At 41.6% G+C, this 24,022-nt stretch overlaps 1 protein-coding gene across 1 annotated transcript in view; it reads right to left on the reverse strand.

The window, feature by feature from the left end:
* The window catches only part of LOC107712323 (collagen alpha-1(XXI) chain-like), a 118,269-nt gene that overhangs the window by 79,964 nt on the left and 14,283 nt on the right, over positions 1–24,022 (reverse strand). The window contains exons 6-12 of the mRNA XM_016517548.1: positions 18,868–18,945; positions 18,290–18,298; positions 17,223–17,306; positions 15,963–16,025; positions 10,137–10,190; positions 10,000–10,053; positions 8,992–9,045 (exon numbers count right to left, since the gene is read on the reverse strand). Coding sequence (XP_016373034.1) covers positions 8,992–9,045; positions 10,000–10,053; positions 10,137–10,190; positions 15,963–16,025; positions 17,223–17,306; positions 18,290–18,298; positions 18,868–18,945 — 396 coding nt within the window. The remainder of the gene's footprint in view (positions 1–8,991; positions 9,046–9,999; positions 10,054–10,136; positions 10,191–15,962; positions 16,026–17,222; positions 17,307–18,289; positions 18,299–18,867; positions 18,946–24,022) is intronic.

Consider the following 24,022-nt stretch of genomic DNA (forward strand, 5'->3'; position numbering starts at 1 on the left):
GGATAGTGAAAAGGAGCTAAGAGAGACATCAGCTGAGATCCTAGGATCTTTGGTGAACAGAAAGTCAAGGCCGAGGCCTGGCACACTTAAGGGTTCCAGGAGAGTTCTAGCTCACATCTCATCTTCTCAGCATCTAACAGAACCGCAGACTGACCGAGGCGGGCCACTGATGTGAGAGCTTTATCTCCTATTGAGCTCACACCTCCGGGCCTGCCGGGGTTACAAGTCCGACTCTCTAACCATTAGGCCACGACTTCCCCCATGTTCATGTTCATTCATAGAAAGGTTTTCCTATGAATTAATTAGAGAAGAGTCCATTTTGCTGTGCATTATGTGTCTTCCCTATGGAAAATGTAGTGAGAGGGAGAACTTTCAACTTGCCATTAGGTCGTAAAGTTTATCTGGTCTAGCCAGATAAAGGTGTCCTGGTTGCCATAGTAACCAGGGGCCTGGGCCTCGTTCACAGACATCTTGGCACCCAGTATGTTTATTGGGTGAGGGGTCTGTGAATGTTTGTTAATCTAATGAATAATTGATTTGTTAAATCTAATGAAAAATTGTGTGTCTGATTGGTCCAAATGCTACACGACTCAGACTCACTGCACTTGCAGAGTTCGAGTGGAGTAGCATTTACTGTGAATCTCTGATGATCGCACTCATTACTCATATCACCTTCTCACAAACATGCATTTTTTGTGAGAACAATAGAGTGCTTGCACCTACAGTTTGGTCAGTTACCCGGAATTGCGGCCATATTGGAGATACTCAGATGTAAACAACAGCATGGATTGCACGACTAATGTACTACTGAAGATGTTGCTCTACTAATTTATGATTTCTAAACCATGGAAAAACGTGTGGAAGCTGCTAAATCACATAGAGAAGGACTTAGTAAGCAGAAAAGGGTGCAATACTTTGACAAAGTTAATAGGTGGTAAAGATCCGTGCACGCTGGCTTCTTTGTCATGGACCTGAGACCCAACAATTCTTCCTTCAATTTCTTATACCAACATAGTGAACAACTTCCGTTCCCTAGAGTTCCATTCGGTTCAGTGGCATTGTTTACGTTCAGTGCACCAATATGGCCGACTTACGGATTGATGACGTGGCGTGAAAACATTGTATAGATGTGTTTGCCTTGAAGCGGTGCTTCGCAGATCGATCAGTGTATGACATCAGAGTACCGTGAGAGCGATTCGTAAGCATATGGAGCCGCCTGCTCTATCTGTCCCAAATGGCACACTTCGGGTGCTTCTCAATACTTAAATTGATGCATTCTCGTTTCCTTGCTCCTCCATCCTCCAGCCCGTGACCCGGAAACCGATTGTACTCAGCCACCTTGAAGGACATCCCAGTTGACTATATGCACAGTTACTTCCTGGTTTTAGATAAGCCAGCTCAGTCATTTATGGTCAACTGTCAAAATCAACTGTGCCAAAAGCACCCTTTGCTCGTTTTCTCTGCATAATCCACTGACAATTTGAAGAAACGTTTTGTTTGTCTAAGAGGACCAAACATCCACGTATACAGTTTCAGGAATGACAAACGCGAGTGTAAAAAAAAAAATGAAGCGAGTGAATCCGCAAATTTGTGCCACGAGTCATTGCTATGATTGACAGTGGTAAAGCAACGGACTGAACAAACCGTGTGACGAGCCGATGTCAAAAACAGAGCTCTGTGCATTAAATGACTCAGACTAAATTCAGAGTAACAAAACTATAGCAGCAAGTCTGTTGGCTGAATATATTTAGCAGCTTCTACAGTTAAAGATAAAACTTAAAAATGTAGTTTTTAAATTAAATCAAAAAATATTTCAAAATATTTAAAGGGGCCATCGAATGCAAAATTCACTTTTACATGGTGTTTGAACTTGAATGTGTCCTGGCAGTGTGTGTACACCAAGACCCTATAATCATAAAAATCCACCCAGTACTTTTTTTTTTTTATCCACAAACCCACAAATCAGCACTTTCTCAGATCAAGCCATTCACAGATTCTTGGCCAAGTGACGTCACATTGCACAGGCCCCTCCCACGACTGTTGACAGACACTGCCGTTTTAGCATAGACCCACCCTCAGTGAGCTGTAAACAGTCCGCCATTGTTTCGACGCCGCAACAGGTGTAGACAAGAATGGCTCCTAAATAGCAGTTAGGTTTACTCATCATTTACTCCCGACATCTGAGCCATTGAATACGCAGTGGATTATTACTTTTCTTTTTGAAAGCAATGTGCCCCCAGATCTGCCTAAATGTTTGCCCGAATCATTTTACACAAGAGTAAACTTTTTTTTTTATGAATCTTTGCAAATCGTCTTTCCAAATAATGTGCCACTGAGGACGCAGTGGATTAGTTTTGTTTTTGAACATAATGCGCCTAAATTCGTTTATGTCTGCCAATGTTCCCTCTAAGCTGCGCGCGCGCGCGGCCGCGCAGAAGAAATAATGTGCACATGCATAAATTAGTTGGGAAAGCCATTTGCGAAAGCGAATGAATTGTAATGCTCGGGTAAACCGCTATAGAGCTGATATCGCTATAGAGTTGTGTAAAGAATGTTTTTGCTCAGGTGGCCGAAATGTCCGCCCAATAGAGAAAAGATTTGCTCAGCAAGAAAAAAAATTAGAGGGAACATTGATGTCTGCATATTACTCCAGACTGCTTTCTGAACGAGGGACAATTCAAGGCAGGTTTTGCTAAAAAGTTCAAACTCAAGAATGGATCAGTACCCACTGTTCATTATCCAGCTGCACCTCCAGAAGAAACAAGTCTCACATTTGCCTTTCCCATGGAAGTGAGGGGCGGGGTGAGCAGAGCTCATTAGCATTTAAAGAGACACGCACCGAAACGGGTCGCTGTGAACGGAGCTGTTTTTGACAAGATAAAAAGGGTGGTGTTTTACACGACCATTGAGGAATTTTAACCAACGTATGTTATAGACTTTTCATGAAGACCATTGTAACAAAGTTACAATGGCGAACATTTGAACAAAACTTTAATAATAAAATAAACAAACACAAAATTAAAGTAAAGCGGCAGCCCCTTGCGGACGACTGCCGCACACAAAACACAAAATAAAGTCCAGGCCTGGTCCTCTCTCGTCTTTCACTGTCGTAGCTCCTCCTTTTATCCTTCCGGAGCTCCTCCGTGGGACTCGAGACCGGTGAGTGGTGCAGGTGTCGCTCATTATCAATTACTCCACCGGCCTCGCTCCGTTCCCACGGCTCTCGGCCCCGCCCCCACTCGTCACAAGCATAAAGAATCATACCAACTTGTGGAAAATGGGCATCCGATGTCCCCTTTAATGCATTATTATTTAATTGTGATGCCATTAATAATTAACTTATTTAATTTGTAGTTAACTAGTAGTATTTAAATTAGTAGTATTAGTAGTATTTAAATAATAGTATTTAAATAATTTACCCTTCTAGGCTGTTGGTGTCTTTTTTAAATGACGTGAGACTTTGTGACTTCCTGGAATTGCTATACTTCATATTTCAGTACAGTAAACGTACTCAAATTTGTTATATTAGTAATTTCATAATAAATACAAAAGCAAGATGTGAAAAAAAAACTAGGGAGTTGAAATGGCAACTGCTAATGCATGATCCTCTGCTGTCATCTATTGGTTATAATGGTAATTTCATGTCAGTTTCATCTTAAAAGCCTTTGTTTTCCGCCAATAAACAATTTTGGCATCTTTATGAATGAAAAGTGAATCTTTAAAGTGAATTTTACTGCACAGCTGTAGAGTTGAGAAATAATAAAGGCTTTAAAACATTATAAGCCTAAGTGTTTTAAAAAAAAGTGTTCATGACTATGAAGGTCAGTTATTGAATATCAAGAATAGCATTATGATGTAATTTATGAGATAGCATCATTAGCTGGCTTACGTTAGCCTAAACAGTTACGATAGTGTTTAGTTGTCAGCATTTAAATGTACAATTACATGTCTGGGTACTGGGTATATGATGTTAAATGTTGTTAAATAACATGAAACTGTATGTTAATGCCGCTATCATTATTTACGGTGTTGCAATTATTTTGTTTCGCAAGGAAAAGAAACGAGGATGCACAAATAAGAAATTAGAGTACCCTTCATGTGCACTTACAATGGCCCCCGAGTGTGTGTGTCCGTTAAGTCCACGAGACCGTAGGGTGTCCCAATCTTCATTTTAGCTTTCAAAAGGGTGTTCGCGAGCGTCCCGCTTTGCGGCCGCTATGAGCCCTCTATGCGCACTTCTGCCGAATCCGCACTGAGGCGAGCCCCGCAGTAGACTTCTACCTGACAGCCAAAGCGGCATTACATCATGAAAGTGTGGACTTAATCGACACGCACACACGGCGGCCATTGTAAGTCCGCAAGAGTGCAAGTGCACATGAAGTGTGCCATTTGGGACAAGGCCTCAGAGGAAGACCGCAAGGGTTTAGGGTGCGATTTGAGATAGGGCCTAGTTCTCGCGGTACTTTGATGTCATACACTGATCGGTCTTTGCAGTGCCGCTTCAAGTCGAACACACCTAATGATACTCACTCTGCGTCCCAATGTTCATACTATCCATCCTAAATAGTATGTGAGATTAGAATAATTGTGTCCCAAAGCATAGTATGTTAAAAAGAGTATGCCAATGCTATTGTATAACGTGATAGTATGTCCCAAAGCTTGCCTACTCTTCTACTACACACTCAAAAGTGTGTACTTTTTCTTCACCAAAAAAGGGTGTAGTATAAGTAGGCACATTGGGACGCAGCATCAGTTACACGTAGACCCCGCCCCGCAGCCAATTTCACTGGTCAACTCAGTCACGTCACCTGTCAACAAAAGTTCAGAGGATTCATGGATTTGAGTTTAGAGTTCAAAAAAATCATGTATGGATATGATCAGCGGGGTTTGCGCTTAACTGGTTTTTGTTTAACACTCGACTAAAAAACAGTTGTCCTGAGAAATTACAAACGTCTCTGAAACCCTTGAGTTTTAGCCAATCAAAAAGGTTATTTGCCTGTCAATTATCCTGCACAGTCGGGTTTATCGCCAGCGGGTTGGCATCACGTCTTTCGAAGGCGTTTTTTTTTTTTTAAGCATTGAGGGATGATGTAAGTGTGGTGGTTTAATTCAGAAGTCTAACAGAAGCAAGCAACAAAACACAAAATAAAGTCCAGGCCTGGTCCTCTCTCGTCTTTCACTGTCGTAGCTCCTCCTTTTATCCTTCCGGAGCTCCTCCGTGGGACTCGAGACCGGTGAGTGGTGCAGGTGTCGCTCATTATCAATTACTCCACCGGCCTCGCTCCGTTCCCACGGCTCTCGGCCCCGCCCCCACTCGTCACAAGCATAAAGAATCATACCAACTTGTGGAAAATGGGCATCCGATGTCCCCTTTAATGCATTATTATTTAATTGTTATGCCATTAATAATTAACTTATTTAATTTGTAGTTAACTAGTAGTATTTAAATTAGTAGTATTAGTAGTATTTAAATAATAGTATTTAAATAATTTACCCTTCTAGGCTGTTGGTGTCTTTTTTAAATGACGTGAGACTTTGTGACTTCCTGGAATTGCTATACTTCATATTTCAGTACAGTAAACGTACTCAAATTTGTTATATTAGTAATTTCATAATAAATACAAAAGCAAGATGTGAAAAAAAAACTAGGGAGTTGAAATGGCAACTGCTAATGCATGATCCTCTGCTGTCATCTATTGGTTATAATGGTAATTTCATGTCAGTTTCATCTTAAAAGCCTTTGTTTTCCGCCAATAAACAATTTTGGCATCTTTATGAATGAAAAGTGAATCTTTAAAGTGAATTTTACTGCACAGCTGTAGAGTTGAGAAATAATAAAGGCTTTAAAACATTATAAGCCTAAGTGTTTTAAAAAAAAGTGTTCATGACTATGAAGGTCAGTTATTGAATATCAAGAATAGCATTATGATGTAATTTATGAGATAGCATCATTAGCTGGCTTACGTTAGCCTAAACAGTTACGATAGTGTTTAGTTGTCAGCATTTAAATGTACAATTACATGTCTGGGTACTGGGTATATGATGTTAAATGTTGTTAAATAACATGAAACTGTATGTTAATGCCGCTATCATTATTTACGGTGTTGCAATTATTTTGTTTCGCAAGGAAAAGAAACGAGGATGCACAAATAAGAAATTAGAGTACCCTTCATGTGCACTTACAATGGCCCCCGAGTGTGTGTGTCCGTTAAGTCCACGAGACCGTAGGGTGTCCCAATCTTCATTTTAGCTTTCAAAAGGGTGTTCGCGAGCGTCCCGCTTTGCGGCCGCTATGAGCCCTCTATGCGCACTTCTGCCGAATCCGCACTGAGGCGAGCCCCGCAGTAGACTTCTACCTGACAGCCAAAGCGGCATTACATCATGAAAGTGTGGACTTAATCGACACGCACACACGGCGGCCATTGTAAGTCCGCAAGAGTGCAAGTGCACATGAAGTGTGCCATTTGGGACAAGGCCTCAGAGGAAGACCGCAAGGGTTTAGGGTGCGATTTGAGATAGGGCCTAGTTCTCGCGGTACTTTGATGTCATACACTGATCGGTCTTTGCAGTGCCGCTTCAAGTCGAACACACCTAATGATACTCACTCTGCGTCCCAATGTTCATACTATCCATCCTAAATAGTATGTGAGATTAGAATAATTGTGTCCCAAAGCATAGTATGTTAAAAAGAGTATGCCAATGCTATTGTATAACGTGATAGTATGTCCCAAAGCTTGCCTACTCTTCTACTACACACTCAAAAGTGTGTACTTTTTCTTCATCAAGAATAGCATTATGATGTAATTTATGAGATAGCATCATTAGCTGGCTTACGTTAGCCTAAACAGTTACGATAGTGTTTAGTTGTCAGCATTTAAATGTACAATTACATGTCTGGGTACTGGGTATATGATGTTAAATGTTGTTAAATAACATGAAACTGTATGTTAATGCCGCTATCATTATTTACGGTGTTGCAATTATTTTGTTTCGCAAGGAAAAGAAACGAGGATGCACAAATAAGAAATTAGAGTACCCTTCATGTGCACTTACAATGGCCCCCGAGTGTGTGTGTCCGTTAAGTCCACGAGACCGTAGGGTGTCCCAATCTTCATTTTAGCTTTCAAAAGGGTGTTCGCGAGCGTCCCGCTTTGCGGCCGCTATGAGCCCTCTATGCGCACTTCTGCCGAATCCGCACTGAGGCGAGCCCCGCAGTAGACTTCTACCTGACAGCCAAAGCGGCATTACATCATGAAAGTGTGGACTTAATCGACACGCACACACGGCGGCCATTGTAAGTCCGCAAGAGTGCAAGTGCACATGAAGTGTGCCATTTGGGACAAGGCCTCAGAGGAAGACCGCAAGGGTTTAGGGTGCGATTTGAGATAGGGCCTAGTTCTCGCGGTACTTTGATGTCATACACTGATCGGTCTTTGCAGTGCCGCTTCAAGTCGAACACACCTAATGATACTCACTCTGCGTCCCAATGTTCATACTATCCATCCTAAATAGTATGTGAGATTAGAATAATTGTGTCCCAAAGCATAGTATGTTAAAAAGAGTATGCCAATGCTATTGTATAACGTGATAGTATGTCCCAAAGCTTGCCTACTCTTCTACTACACACTCAAAAGTGTGTACTTTTTCTTCACCAAAAAAGGGTGTAGTATAAGTAGGCACATTGGGACGCAGCATCAGTTACACGTAGACCCCGCCCCGCAGCCAATTTCACTGGTCAACTCAGTCACGTCACCTGTCAACAAAAGTTCAGAGGATTCATGGATTTGAGTTTAGAGTTCAAAAAAATCATGTATGGATATGATCAGCGGGGTTTGCGCTTAACTGGTTTTTGCTTAACACTCGACTAAAAAACAGTTGTCCTGAGAAATTACAAACGTCTCTGAAACCCTTGAGTTTTAGCCAATCAAAAAGGTTATTTGCCTGTCAATTATCCTGCACAGTCGGGTTTATCGCCAGCGGGTTGGCATCACGTCTTTCGAAGGCGTTTTTTTTTTTTTAAGCATTGAGGGATGATGTAAGTGTGGTGGTTTAATTCAGAAGTCTAACAGAAGCAAGCAAACATAATTTAAATTGCAAACAGCATATTTAATGGCACTTGTAAGTATTTTACAGTTTCCCATTAAAAATAGCAACTGTTAAACAGGATATCATAGATCTTAATTTACATATTGCGTTTTGAAAAACTTCTGTCATCAAAAAGCCTTGCCTACTTTTGTTATACTTTTGAACTGATGATACTGACCTACTAGTAGCCTGCATAATGATGAACAACCTACAATGGTCCAGGCTTGTCCAAGAGCACTGCAGGTGTTGATAACCTTAGCAACCTGCTAATGTAAGGCAGTACTCCTAGTTTGAGAAACTTTTTTGCAAACATGCAAACTCATCCATCACGCTATGAAAAGGTAAAGATCAATTAAGCATTCTTTTAGAACATCATTTAGAACTAATTTTATTTTTTGTGATAGACAAGTTAAGCATTTTCATATGCACGTTGAATATCAGTAATATACATACAGGTGCATCTCAATAAATTAGAATGTCGTGGAAAAATTCATTTATTTCATCTTTGAAGATTATGGTCAGGTCTACATGGAATAAGCACCCACAGATTTCCTCCCCACACGTGTTCAATTATTACTAATTTTGGCAAATTTGATCATCCTTGAATTGGAATTAAAAGTGTAGTACTGTCATCATCTCCCTTTTAGACATTTTAAATCCATTCCACAGGATTCCCCCCAAAATATTTCCACTAAATTAAAGCAAAATGACAAAATATCTCTGATTATGGCCAATTAAAAAAATTACACGAGCATCTTGGAGCAATGCTCCAAAAAAAAAAGATGTTCCTACATGTTCAGTTGTACCCGTTATTGTACTGTCAGTGATAAAACAGCAATGGCCAAATAAATTATTCCATCAACAGTGTTTATTAAACATCTTTTAACACTTATTTTTTAAACTGACCTTTTCACCTGGTTTGCCAGGTGGCCCGGGTAAACCTGGGATACCGCTGTCACCCTAAAGACAAACACAAACACACACACACACACACACACAGTGAAAAAATAATAATTTCAGTAAATTCAGTGAAATAAGTTGTTTAAAGTGAAAAGTGAAGTGACATGTGGCCAAGTATGGTGACCCATTCTCGGAATTAGTGCTCTGCATTTATCCCATCCTAAGTGCACACACACAGCAGTGAACACACACACACACCGTGAAAACACACCCGGAGCAGTGTTGTTAAGTTGTTCAAATAAGTTGTTCATCTACCTGAACTTAAATACAGAGGCGGACTTAACCATTAGGCAAAGGTAGGCGAGCGCCTTGGGCCCCCAAAAGCCAAGGGCCCCCTAAAATGCTTTTTATATGCGAGATGCGCGTTCAGCGCGGACGCACAAGTGGTTGCTGTGGTGTTCATTACCACGACAACCGTCTGTGCATCCGCATTGAACGTGCTTCTTAGCAAAAGTAGGGCGATGTAGAAAATGGGGACGGAATCCCGGAATCTATTCATAAAAACGGAATTCACTTTGTAACGCGGAATGTGACGGAATGAACGGCGCAGACGGCATTTCGTTTGCTATTTAAGCACGCGCGGTTGTCGTCTGTAGTAGCTAAATAGTATTCTTAAATATACTAAGCAAAATCTAAACTAATCCAGGTAACTAAGATTACCTGGGCTACCAATAAGACAATACCTTACAACAACTTGGTTTTAAATATCACTTCTTTAGATCAGTAAGCAAAAAAATATATGGAAACTATTTCGATTAATTTGCTTTATTTCATATTAATCTTGAATTTCATTTTATAGCCTACTTGTGTAATTTTGTTAAATAAACTGCATGCAAAAATTTGCAATGAAAGCATTATTTGAATACTGTACATGATGACTGAATATGTTGCCACAATGAAAATGGTACATTTAGGGATAAAAGGGACAGATGAAAAAAAATCATAGTTTCTTACTGTTTCCCCAGGACTTCCTTTCCCCCCCTTATGTCCATCAGCTCCACGTGGCCCCTGCTCAAACAGAGATAGAAAAGTATCATGATCAAGTGTAGTATGAGGTTTTATAGGTCCATTTCTGACTCTTGCATCCATACCTGCATTCCAGGAGAGCCTTGAATGCCAGGACTTCCTCTAAAACCTGGGACACCCTTCAATCAAGAAAGAGTCTTATGTTAGTCTGACCCACAGTCATGCAAATTAATATAAAGGTCAGTTTTGAAGAACTCAACACAAAAAGGTCACAGCTTTCAATCTTTTCCCACATTATAATTATTCCCAGATTGTATAGGAATCATATAATGAAATATCTAATTTGCCTTATTCGTTTGATATGTATGAAAATGTACTGTGTGGCGGGAGGAGAAAACGACAGACACAGTGGGTGTGGCGTCAGGCCTCAGAGGCTTTTATTTAACAGAAAATAAACACAAAATGTCCAAAACGGGCAATAAAGTGTCCAAAATAAACAGGAGATCTAGTGTCTAGCTAGAATGCTAAGAAAAAAAAAACCCTGAGCTCTTGAAATAATTGCACTGTACATATAAAAATCAATCTCATTAATCAATTGCTATATAGGTTTATAATAATGTGTTTTATTTTGTTTCAGAAAACTAACTAATCTTGGATGTGATTGCATACAGGTATCTGCCAGTAATGCATTCAAACTCAAAAATAACAGCAAGTTCATGAGACAACGTTCATATGAAAATTTCAAAGAGGTCTGGAAGATTTGTCCTGAGTATGCGCTTTATTATTAGTGTGTGCAATCTGAACACGCCTACATGAAAGATTGGTGCAGACTCCAGCTGGACGATGACACTCATGTCTTTGTTTTTGAGACATAAAATACCCCCCACTGTTTTTTGAAATTCATTCTTTTTTTTAATCAAAAATATTGTTGACATGTGAGAATGTTGCACAATTCGCTGCTTTTTATGAGATGACTGTATACAGTTGCCAAGACTCAAAGGGCACTATATTCATAAGATTCTCCTCAATAGAATTATTTTATTTATTTAAACAGTTAGCCTTACACATAACCTTAGACATTTGCACAAAAAAAGTTAAAAGGTTTTTCCACAAACATGCTATTCAGTACTTTGGTGTCCCTTGACTTATTTAAGTCCCTTGACTTCTTCGTTAAAGGCCATGTTTTTGATGTGGGGATTTTTAATTGTTCAGAAAATTATTTTCTTACATTAAATTTTATTTCTCATTATTTAAAAAAAAATGTTGTTGACTGAGTATAGGTAAAACACATCCTTTGACTGAACATTTGTTGATAAATGAAAAAAAAAGTTTAAGAGTTACTTCTACCTTATTGGTGGTTAGTACCAAAAGCCGTATTTTCCTGCTTCTTAAAGATATTTAGATTTAGGTAGCTTGAACAGAAATGTTTACTTTAACATTGTGCTAGAAACATTAACTGTTGGTTATTGGTAAATGCTATCAGTATCATAAAATTACATGAGGTGAAATATGCTTTGCATCACTAAAAAACAGCTGTTTATGGTTTAGATGAGCAGGCATATGTGCATAATGTGGACACATTCATAAAGGCATGAAGACTTGCAAGTATGGCATCCAGGTGTTGCGTTATTGCACATTCACTGAACATTCAGAGCTCTTTAGTGGGTTTTTCATCATTCATGCTCAACAAATTTTTCAGTCAAACTAACTCATACTTAGAAAAACTTCATCTGGAGACAAAATTGCAAATGCCCACAAACCCATTTACAACTCCTTCCTGCTTTATCTAGTTTCACTCCCTTGGGCAAGATGTGTAGCACTATTATGGAAACAATGACTGTGTTCTCCTCCAGTGTTTTTAAAAGCTTTTACTGTTCAAACTTGTGTAACTGAGCCCCTGTACTAGAAATGAATTTTCAAAGGAATATGAAAATTAAAATATATATTTATTTTTACCCACATAATTGAAAACCGTGACTATATCAACTTGCAATATCGTTCACAAAAAAAGACTAACTTAAACTGTAGTTTAAATAATAAAAACTATTTGTATCCTAAATCTCTCTATGTTTTCTAATAAATAAATAAATATATAAATAAGACCCCTGTGAGTTTTCATGTTTGGGGTTGCCAGATGTCAGGAGTTACCTCTCAGTCAGTCATGTTCGACATTATGTCGACACTGACATTTGGGGTCTCACTTGGGAGGCCCAATCACCACTGAGTAGTACAAAAAAAGGCCAATGAACATTGGCGAGTGGAATATGAATATTTTGCTTCGGAGCCAAGTGGTTGCCCATGTTTGAGCGATCACACTCCCATTCACCTCGAAAAGAGCAGAAGAAAAGCGGAAACTCTCTTGTTGTTGGTGATTCTGACAGTGCATTTAGCAGTGTTTCACTGGTATTTGCGATTCTCCCCAGGTGCTTCAGCAAATAAAAGAGCAGTTTTCCTTAAAAGAGCAACATGGGCAGCGAGCATCTTTTTAAAGATGTCTCTCCGTCCGTGCGTTTCTGGATGCTGTTGTTTTTTGGCCTCTTCTGGTGGCCACGATTGCTGTCTCACATGTCTGGGCTGTAAGCATGCTGAAACGGCATTTATGGATGGTTTATGCTATCGTTATGAGAGCACAACCATGGCAACGCTGTGATCATCACATGCCTACCTCATGAAGGCTTGAGTCCTCTCTGCCACAACTCAGTCCGATCCCTCTGCAATGATCAGGGCCATGCTGACTAGCACTCTGGGAGATCAGAGGATTATTGTGTGAGCTTTCTGTTGGGACAGTCCCCACTGACCTCCCACTCCTCTCGCACGTCATGTGCCATTGAACTCCCGAGTGATGCCGCTTGTCCGTCTCAAGGCCGATCTAGCATGATATTCAGGGCTCCCGAGGAGGATCGGATTTCAATTGCTGCATCGGAGGGTGAGTCAGTGTCCTCTGAGGATGAAGGCTCAGCTAAGCATCACCTCTCTGGGCTGATTGCTCAGTCGGAGTCTCACTCTGAGTTAATGTTCATGCTTTCCCGGGCCGCCAAGAGCATCGGACTGGAGTGGAGTCCTCCACCCTGTCCCAAGTGCTTGTGGCTGGATGGCTTTCTTCCTGTAAGTGCATGAGGTTGTAATGAAGTCATGAAAGGGAAAAACTGCCCGAAGCTGCTTCCCAGCCTCCTTCACCCTCATTACCCTTGGTGGCGGGACCACCAGGGAGTATACAGACATTCACTAGGCAGAGTGTGCGATTGAGGTGCACTTCTGCCTGCAAAATGCCACTGCCTACATGCCTTGCGTCCAGGGAAGGTGAGCTGATGTCAACTTTAGCTGCTCAGACTTGTCCGCCACTGGACAGGCTGTCTCCGCCCTGCATGCGATAGCCATCCTGCAAGTATATCATAGTAAGTATAAGCAGTGTGACTGACTTTGCCTCTGGGTGACTAAGGTCACAGTGTGGGACATGTGATGTCCACTCTGGTTGTCCAGGAAGGGCATTTCTGGCTGAACCTTGCGGAGATGTGCAATGAGGACAAATTGCGCTTTCTTGATGCTCCCATCTCCCAAGCCGTCCTTTATGGGGAGGGCTTGCCCAGCACTTCTTGGCAGACCAAAAACAGAAGGAGGCCATCAAATACATTGTGCCCTGGCATGTGACCACCACCACCAGGCCACCGAGGGCTGGTCCCTAGTCTGCTCTGGCACGACCAGAACCAATATCGAGCCACCCGCAGGAAGGCAACGCAGCCTGTCCTTCATACAGCCACTAAACCCACCCTCCATGAGGCAAAGAAGAGGCCCTGAAATGGGCAACCTAGAGAGGGAGCTGCTCTTTTCCAGGAGTTGATGAATACACTGCTTCTTTCCCCAGAGGAGAGCCGTGTGGAGATTTTTCTGTTTCATTTTATTCTGTCATTGTCTCAACAGCCAGATTCTCTAAGAAAGAGCAGTTACCTTAGTCTCTGGGTCACACCTGGCCCGCAAAGCCTCATCACTCCCAGCCCGCATCTCTAGCCACTCCTTCGCATGATCCATGGAGCCCGGTAAGTGCTATCATGCACTCACTACCCCTTAATCGGGACACAACGCTTCCTGGGTCAGGGTCCAGCACTCCATCGCACTACACTTCTGTGGGTGCATCAATTGTCCTTTCTTCGGTTTCCCTCGAGGTTTGGGCATACCAGTACAAGGTCCTACCCTGAGGGCTGTCCCTGTCTTTTCGCGTCTTTACCAAAATCGCGGAGGCCGTCCTTGCCCCATTAAGGGAAGTGGGTGTTGCATTCTCAATGCTCTCGAAATTTGTTCTGCACAGGGACCTGGTGATCTGGCACCTCAGTTGGTTGGGGCTTCGGGTCAACTGGGGAAATGCTGTAGAGCATTTGACCATTGCTTCAGGTAGTGACAATTGCATACATCAACTGCCAGGGAGGCCTACATTGCTGCCACAACTCGCAACTCGCCCGCCATTTCCTCCTCTGGAGTCAGACGCGGCTCAAGTCACTGCACGCAATTCATATTCTGAGAATATGTGCAATATCAGGGAGGACGAGGAGCAGGTCTTGATTGTTGTGCCCTACTGACCCACCTGGACCTGTTTTTCCCACCTGATACTCCTCCTGACAGCCCCTCCCTGGCGAATCCCCCTGAGAAAGAACCTTCTTTCTCAGGGGCAGGGCACAATTCAGCACCCATGTCCAGATCTTTGGAACCTCTATGTGTGGCTTCTAGATGGGACGCAGAGGACTTAAGTGGTCTGTCAAAGGCAGTGATAGCCATTATCTGCAGGCATTTTTGGTCAGCGAAATGTGCCTGAGACCCCGGTCTGGATACATGCCTAAAGTTCCCACCAATCCCTTGGAGGAGGCAGACCCAGCCCTTGAGTTTCTGTGTCCCATCCGCCTCCTTGGCATTGGCGCACTGTGCCTCTCTAGCAGACATCTGCAGAGCTTCGGGATGGGCAACACATAATACCTTTGAGGTTCTACAATGTCCAGGTTGAGCCAGTTTCTTACCATGAGATCTGTTCTTCCTGGTCTTGGTACAAAAGAATATCTGTCTCACAACATGCGACAATACTTTTTTAAAAATGTACATTATTTAAAATTTTTAAATGTATGTAGTCTGTAACAGAGCATATGTGTCTAACATAATTCTGTATTTTCAGCTAAGCAGACTCGTGAATATTTATATTCTGGTGTCAGCATTGCCCTGCTTATTTGGTGACCAGGAAAAAGGCCAAGTCTATTTAAGTTCATACCTGATGTAATACCAAATTTAGCATTTTTATAAACAGCACTTTTTGTTACCTGTTTATCATGGTATTTCTTAACATGATGTCTTAGAGGTAACAATTAAAAATAAAAACTTCTCATTTCATTGTGAGATCAGTATTGTGTGCATTGGATCAAATTGTGACATTACACCCCTATTATTTGTTTGTACATTGCAGGTGCAAAAATCTGAGTCTTTTTTTATTTTTTTGTCATTATGACAAAGTGAGAAAGAAATATTTAAGATTTTGATTAGGTCATTAATCACATTTCAGCATTAAATTTTAACTCATTAAACCAAAACATTTCTAACAATATACTATACATTTAAATAAGAATAATAAATATATGAAATTGAAGTAAATTGGAAAGAATGTAAAAAAAAATAAAAAAAATAAAAAACATCTTCGTTAATGATTTCTGACATCTGGGCACCATTCTGTGTTTATTGACTTGTGACCACACAGTGAAGAGCATCAACCTTTGATCAAAATATTGAACATTCTTACTTTGAAATGAAATTAATGAAATTAATGAAAACAGCAGAGTTCTTGTATGGTGAATGCCATGGACAGTTATATCCTAACACACTTGTGGGGAAGATAATGCATGTTGCAGTCCTGGATACTGCATTGAACACGATATGTGCTCAAGTTAATTTGAGGTTGTATTAAACTGTGTAGTACTCACAGGCTTACCATCAGCACCTGCTGAGCCAGGTAGACCAGGATCTCCTGTTCTCCCCTGTTCTCCCTAGAGAATGTACAAATGATGCATTGTAAATATCATTAACATAATTTAATTGCAAAATTATGATTCATTACAAAAAATAGATATCTATCTTTTTGTATCTTTGCCAATGGGTAACAGCTAGTTTGGAAAAACAACAACATTTTCAAGCATTTAAGGGGTCCTGAAATGGAGAATCAGAATGTTCTTGATATTTACACATATAAGATGTATGTAACAGTTTAAAATATTAATAATTATTTTCTACCCCTTTGAAACAGCAGGATTTGAAATTGGGAAAATCGTGACGTCACAGTTTCCCCCTTGACACACACTTAAATATGCACCATCATCTTATGTAATCAATGAGGTGTGTTCTGAACAACTCATGTCTGTCCATCAATCACAAGAGCAATACTGCTGTTGGATAAACATGTGAAGTAAGACTGTCAAACTCAGACACTATTGTGTCAGTGGATGTAAAGAAACCGCAACTCCAAAAACTTTGCATAGCTTTCCTAAAGATCAGGGCTGCATTTCTCAAAAGCATTGTGAGATAAGTTGATTGTAGATTCATTGCCACCAATGGTCTCTACGATCTACCTAGGCTTACAATGCTTTTGGGAAATTCAGCCCAGAGCATTAGAAATACATGGTGAAAATGAAGATGGAGAATTTTTTTTATTTTTTTTATAAATATTTCATCTTTTTTTGGTGAAAAAAAAAAACCTTTGGAAACTTTATAAGCAAAACTTGTGAAAAATAATATAAAATCTTCATTTCATGAACCCTTTTAAGGCACTTACTTATTTTTTTTGTATTCATGAATGCTTTGCATGATGTAAGAACTTATTTTGGCCTCTTATATGAGAAAATTATGTATGTGAAAATGAACGGTATAATAATAATACTGAATAAATGAAAATGTATAAATTACAGTTCAGTAATGTACTCAATCTGTCTGTAACTCTTTTAATCGCCACATGCAGTCAAGGAAATATTTCCGCAAACTATTTAGAATTCTGTTCAGGGACATTTTACTGTGATCACCTGCTGAAAAGCAGCATGTGTTTTCAAGCATTGGCTTGACCTTATAAACTTCAAACTTGACTTTTGGAGACTTTTATGTGCAATGCAATGACTTTTTATGTAATGAAGAGATTACATAAGTTGTTCTGTTGTATAAACTGACCAAAGGGATTGAGGGATAGACTATTGTACCTTAATTCCTGGGGCACCAGGTGGCCCAGGTGGACAGATGCATGGCTCTGGGGAGTGATCAATGTCACCTGGTCCATTAGCACACTGAAGAAAAACCAACAAAACTTTTTTTTACTACGGTGCATTTCATAAAACATAAAGCATCAGACATAATTTCCTCTTTGTGTTCATAGCAGCCTTTTTTGTTAAGTTATTCAATCATTCAGCAGTACGGCCCAGTAGTTCTAAAATAGCCAAATGATAGCGGTTGAAATACAGCATGACACAATTGTTGAACCTGACATTGACATTAGGCGCTTTAAAGTCAGCATGAAATCAAAATAAACCATTTTTATTTTAATGGAATATTGCACTTTATTATAAATGTTTTATTCATGTATTAATTTTTTTTTTATTATTATTATTATTTTATTAATGTGCCCACATAATCTTGAATCAAAATAACTTTTCCTTCCCCTCACAACAACATCTCTTCTCTGACTCTGATGACTTCTGCACTGGCATGAGGGACAATAATCCCTCCCCTCCAGCAATGTCACTGACATGAGATCACAGCATTTGGCAAACAACAGTGATCCAATCAATTCCTGATGGACAAGATCAAGTCATGCCCAATTTTATTTATTTTCTCTCTCTCTCTCGTTCAAGAAGCCAGTCCACTCTGAAATATATTTCACAATAGGGAAGAAAAGACAATCTCAAGTTTCATGCCAACTTGAAGCCACCATATGATACACCAAAAAGTATCATCATATTACCATGATTTTTTGGACATGGTACCTTGATAGTACTATGATATGCTTTAAAGTACAGTAGAGTAGCATGGTGCTGCTATAGTAGTTTTATGTAAGCAGTTTCACTGAATGCTTTTGTCAGTGAGAAGGTTCACACCAGCATCATTCAGCCATACATTCTCAAAGCTGCTGACAGTCCATTGAAAGATTTTTCCAGCTATGACAATACTTAGACACTCCAAAGAAACATGAGGCAAATCTTACCTCTGCGATTCAAAATGAGATTAGCAGTTACTTTTGAAAGCGAGCAAAGCCATCTTCAAAAGTACATACCTCTCCATCCTAAAAATAAAAGGAGCGAAAATACATAAAGGGGCCAGGGCAAAAACCATAACTTAGCTTAGAGGTGCAAGGCTTTACTGCAACGTGCAAGCAGAAAAGGAAAATGATGTGAAATAAAGTGTTTGCCACAGTGTTTATAAATGCCCTACATCTCTAAACACTGAGTCTCAAAGAGATTGGAAAATAGTGCCAGGTCAAGCAAATTGAGTTAGTGAACTGAGAACAATGACAAAGCCAGTGTTGCACAAAGATGTGATTGACTTTCTAATAAACGGTTCTGAGCAAATATCATGCTCCGTATGAAACTGAAAAGATTCTTTTATTTTGTCAGATTAGATAAGATTGGTACATTAAAATCATTCCAAAACATGATGGACTGGAATTATAGGAATTACAAAAGTAAATAAATGAACAAAGTCTTCTGTGTTTACTGTTTTACTTCTCAGTTTTTAAAGACAGAATTGTCCGGTAATAAGATATATCAAGTCACTCTTAATACAATATGACATTAATAGGTGGAACATATTTGAATGGGCCAAAACAGAAACATCCAAAATTCTGGTACTCACAACTCCAGGTATTTCACAGGCAGTTTCTCTGTTATTCTGCTCAGGGTCACAGTAGATTCTGAGTTGTTGTATTTCAAACTGTTCAGGAATAGAGAGAAAGAGAGAGAAATACAGGTAGTTTTAGAAAAGTCAAGGTCTGGGGCTGGGCAAAAGGTGCTCCCTGTTGCATATAAAACACATTTGGTGTCAACATGACATGCTGTCTGCTTTTCCACAGGAACACTGCTGTGTTGCACATGTTGAAAATGTTCCATATTATGTTTATTCTTTGGCAAAAGATCACAAACACACAAATATTCCAATAACTTCCAATATTCCTTTTTAAAATTGTATAATATGCTTTGTAATCATTTTGTTAACTTCATACACCAGAAATATTAAAACCAATATCATATGATTTATTTTTTCCCTTTATTTATATATTTATTTATTATTAGGGATAAGAATTGATGTTTGTAGTCCAAAGAAAGAGTAGTGAATTAATTTAACATTTAAATTACACATGAAACATACACAAAATTATATTACTCTTCAACTCTCTTGGCACACCTTGTCAATATAGAATCACTATTTTTTTTTCTTAGTTTACTCACCAGACTGTGTGAATGATGAATGATATACGTTCATATATGATGAATGATTTGGATTATGCTTATCTTTACAAAATGACAGCTTTTCAAAAAGATACACTCATGTGTGATGATTTGAAAGCATAACTAAATTTTTTACAAACATTAGTCAATCAAACATTTTTTTTATAGGCTAGGAGTGATGATCGACACATGGATAATAAAATACTATGAATTCTACTACTACTAAAATGTCTGTGTCAACTCAAACTAATTAGCTGAATTCAAAATGTTGAGAAGGTTGAGACTTGAGTAAGGAAGCTGGGTTCCCTATCTGTCGGTCACTACGAGTTATGTCATGACGACATTAGGGGTCTTACTTGGGAGCCTCAATCACCTCTGGGTTTAAGAGAAAAGGACAAGGAAAATTGGCGAGTGGATTTTGCATGCTCAGCCATTCCCCTGTTCATTCGGGTATATAAGATGGCAGCGTGCATCCACTCATTCAGATTTTTGCTTCGGAGTCGAGTGGAGTGTATGTTTACGCTACACAAAGTCATTCACCAGACTCAACGGTGTCCCCCTCTCAGCAGCGTGACCATGGCAATGCTGCGATCACAACGAGACCCCTCTGTCACTACCCTTCTCATGGCAGTCCCAGCGTTTCATTCGGAGCTCGCCCAGAGGATCAGATGTCGATAGAAGCATCGGGGTATAGGCTATCATCCTCTGAAGATGAAGATTCGGCAGGGCTGCCCCCCTTTAGGTGCTGTGGCTTCTGCCAAATCGGACCCAGAGTTGACGGGCATGATTGCCTGGGCAGCTGTGAGCATCGGGCTGGAGGCAAATATGCTACTTAGCCCTGAGCGTTCACGGCTGGACGATTGGTTTCTCGGTGTGGAGCGCAGCTCACAACTGTGTTCTGCCCCGCTTCCTTTCTTCCCGGAGGTGCATGAGGAGGTCACAAAGTCGTGGAAGGCCCCATTTACGGCCAGAAGCCACTACTTGACCTTCTCCGTCCTCACTACCCTCAATGGCGGGGCAGCTAGGGGGTTCGTTGACGTTCCCCAGGCAGAAAGAGTGGTTGTGGTGCATCTGTTCCTCCAAAACGCTGCCACCTGGAGGAATTGTCTGCATCTCCTGTCCAAAATCTGTAAACTGACGCCAGCTCTGGCTGCCAAAGCTTACAGTAGAGGTCTGCGCGGGACTGTTTTTTTAAGTCCCACTCCCACGAGGTAATAATCCGCACCCACCCGCTCCCGCGATATATTCACTCTTTGTTCACCCGCTGTCCGCTTAGAATAATTTACTTACCGACCCGACCGTTCCCGCTAAATTTAGATCTCTTTTCCAGAATCTCACATTTAAATTTCTGCTACTGAAAGAGAGAGATAGGCTAGCAAATAAAAGTGTAGTCTGCACAAAATTGTATTTATTTTATTCGTCTTGTCAATACACAAAATTCGTTTAACATCTTGCTGTCAACACAGTAGGAAAAAAGTGTTGCAGAGAAAATAAAAATGTAGGTTGTAGAAAAATTGCATTTCTTAGTTTTATTCGTCTTGTCAAGATACAATTCGTTTAACATTTTGCTGTCAACACAACAGGAAAAAGTGTCACAGAGAAGAAAAAAAAGAATGTAGTTTGTACAACATTTTTTGCCTATTTGATATTTTGATTCATCTTGTCAATATACAAAATTGGTTTAACATTTTGCTGTTAACAGTAGGAAAAGAGTTGCAAGGAAAAATAAATAAATAAATAAATACGACATCTGTCATTTAAAATTATATGCTAAGCAAAATATGAACAAAACCAAGTTGAACGTCCTTCAAGGACAGCGCATCCACACTTTGCTCTGCCATCCTTATTTTGCTCTGTCACTCATCGACAACATGCCTGTTCTGTCTGATGGCCGTATATTTACCACCGGTTAGCCTGCTCTGAGGACCGTTAGCACATGCTGTGCACACAGACCCCGTATATAAAATACATGACGCAGAAAGCACTGGTCCGTGCGTGCAGCGCATGCATAACAGTCCTGAGCGCAGGCTGTACTGGTGGTAGATAAGAGTGAGTAAAGCGCAGATATGCTGTTCTGAAAGGACGTCGGGAACGGGATATTGTTAGACCGCCCGCTCCCGTTCAAATTGCACCAGAGTTATCGACCTCTACTGCGTTTTATTTGGAAATTTAATCCAAATAAGCGTCGCAAGAAATCTGGTCGGGTTTTGGAGGGGCAGACCTCTAGCTTACAGTGCTGCGGGCCAAGCCGACTCATGCCATGCCATGGCCATCTTGCAGGTCCACCAGGCCAAGGCACTCAAACAAATGCACGAGGGTATTACTGACCCGAGGTTGTTGCAGGAGCTGTGCACGGCGACTAACTTCGCCCTCCGGGTGACTAAAGTCACGGCGCGGTCCCTCGAGCGGGTGATGTCCACCTTGGTGGTCCAAGAGCGCATCTCTGGCTCAATCTGGTCGAGATGGAAGATGCTGACAAAGTGCACTTTTTTTTAGACAGGCTTTCTTGACAGGCTGGCCTGTTTGGCGGCACTGTCGAGTAGGGCTGTGCGATTAATCGAAATCGAATCGCAATCGCGATTTGAGACGTTGTGGTTTGCTAATCGCAAAGCCTGCGATGTGGACGCGATATTACTCTGTTCCAGAGCAAATGCATAACAGCCAGCCTTGAGTGGCAGTCTTACTAACCAATAGAGTGAGCGCACCTCCGTTCTCCCCGGAAATGACAGACACCAAACATCAAAAGGTAACGTTAATTTGCAAGAGCTGTGTCACAACACATATCAAGAGCTCCCTTATCGGTTCTGCTTTCAGTATTGGAGAATTAAAGATATAATCTTAGACGTTTTTATTAGTACATGAACGTTATCTTGCACATTTTATCTCCCCAACAGATTCTAATTTGAAAGAAGTTTATAATGCATGTTCGCTATTCCCAATTCAGAAGACCGCACACACAGCCTGTGTCTCTGAATGCTTCTCATACTCGCTCCTCTCTGCCGCGTCTCACGGAGGAGCCGTTTACACTTGCCGCACACACGCAGCCTGTCTCGTAATGCTCGTTTATACTCGCGTGCGGCTCCGCACCGCAAGTCTCCACGAGCACATCCGGCAATATGGACGAGACTTAACGCACGCGCGCAACCTGTGTCAACTCGCGCCTGGCTCCGCGTTCAAAACAAGTGTAAATTCAGACTAACTGCTTTGCTAATTTCACTTGGATGAAATTAAACATTCAGCACATTTTCCACTTGTTCTTAAAATCCCAAATACTTAAAAATGAATAAATCAGCCTATGTAAAATAGTAATTCCATTATAATATTCCCCGCTGAAAAAAAACAATAGAACCCCTCCCAAAACACAATAGAAAATGTAATGGCTTTAAGGGTTATAATTTGAATCATATTGGCTTTAATGTAAACTATAATGGTGTCTACTGGTATTTGATGGATTCTATTGGTGGGATGTACTGGGTCACAGAAAAACACACACAAAACACGGGACAGAGTCTGACATAACGCGCCCCCCCCTCCGGAAGGCGTGTCCTCACGCCATATAACATCCAACGGGGAGGGAGCTGGGCGCTCTGGAGGTCCCTCAGGACAGACACGGGACAGTGGGCCAGCACCCCTTCGGGGTGCCATGGCGGAGCAGGGGACTCGGGAGGCCATGGCGGAGCAGGGGACTCGGGAGGCCATGGCGGAGCAGGGGACTCGGGAGGCCATGGCGGAGCAGGGGACTCGGGAGGCCATGGCGGAGCAGGGGACTCGGGAGGCCATGGCGGAGCAGCCTCCGAGGCCGTGGCCCCAGCCTCGGCCACTATGGTTGGAGCCCTACTACCCCCCAAAAAAAATACTTGGGGAAATTTACGGGGCTGTACTTGGGGCCAGGAGCCCTCCCTGGGCGTAACGGGGGATCAGGAGCCCTCCTTGGGCTTAACGGGGGATCAGGAGCCCTCTCTCGGCTTAACGGGGAAACAGGAGCCCTCCCTGGGCTTAACGGGGAAACAGGAGCCCTTCCTGGACTTAACGGGGAAACAGGAACCCTCCCTGGGCTTAATTCGGAAACAGGAGCCCTCCCTGGGATTAACGGGGAAACAGGAGCCCTCCCTGGGATTGACGGGGAAACAGGAGCCCTCCGTGGGCTATACTCGGGATCAGGAGCCCTCCGTGGGCTATACTCGCAATCAGGAGCCCTCCGTGGGCTTAACTCGGGAACAGGAGCCCTCCGTGGGCTTTACGAGGAGCAGGCACTGGGGCTGAAACAGACACTGGGCCCACATGAACACTTGGTGGGCTAGCCACATTAACGTCCTTTGGGCTTGCCACATTAACGTCCTTTGGGCTTGCCACATTAACGTCCATTGGGCTTGCCACATTAACGTCCCTGGGGCTTGCCACATTAACTGCCGGCTGACTTGACTCGGGAACTGCTGGCTGGCTCGGGACCGGACACTCCCCAGACACCGGAAGACACCTTCCCTCCAACTTAGTCCAGTGGTGTCTGGGAGGTCCACGGGGCGATGGTAGTTGGCCCCGAGCCAGAACAGCTGATTAAGGAC

This window comes from Sinocyclocheilus rhinocerous, unplaced genomic scaffold (assembly GCF_001515625.1).
Source record: "Sinocyclocheilus rhinocerous isolate Xijiao unplaced genomic scaffold, SAMN03320098_v1.1 scaffold358, whole genome shotgun sequence".
Lineage (NCBI taxonomy): Eukaryota > Metazoa > Chordata > Actinopteri > Cypriniformes > Cyprinidae > Sinocyclocheilus > Sinocyclocheilus rhinocerous.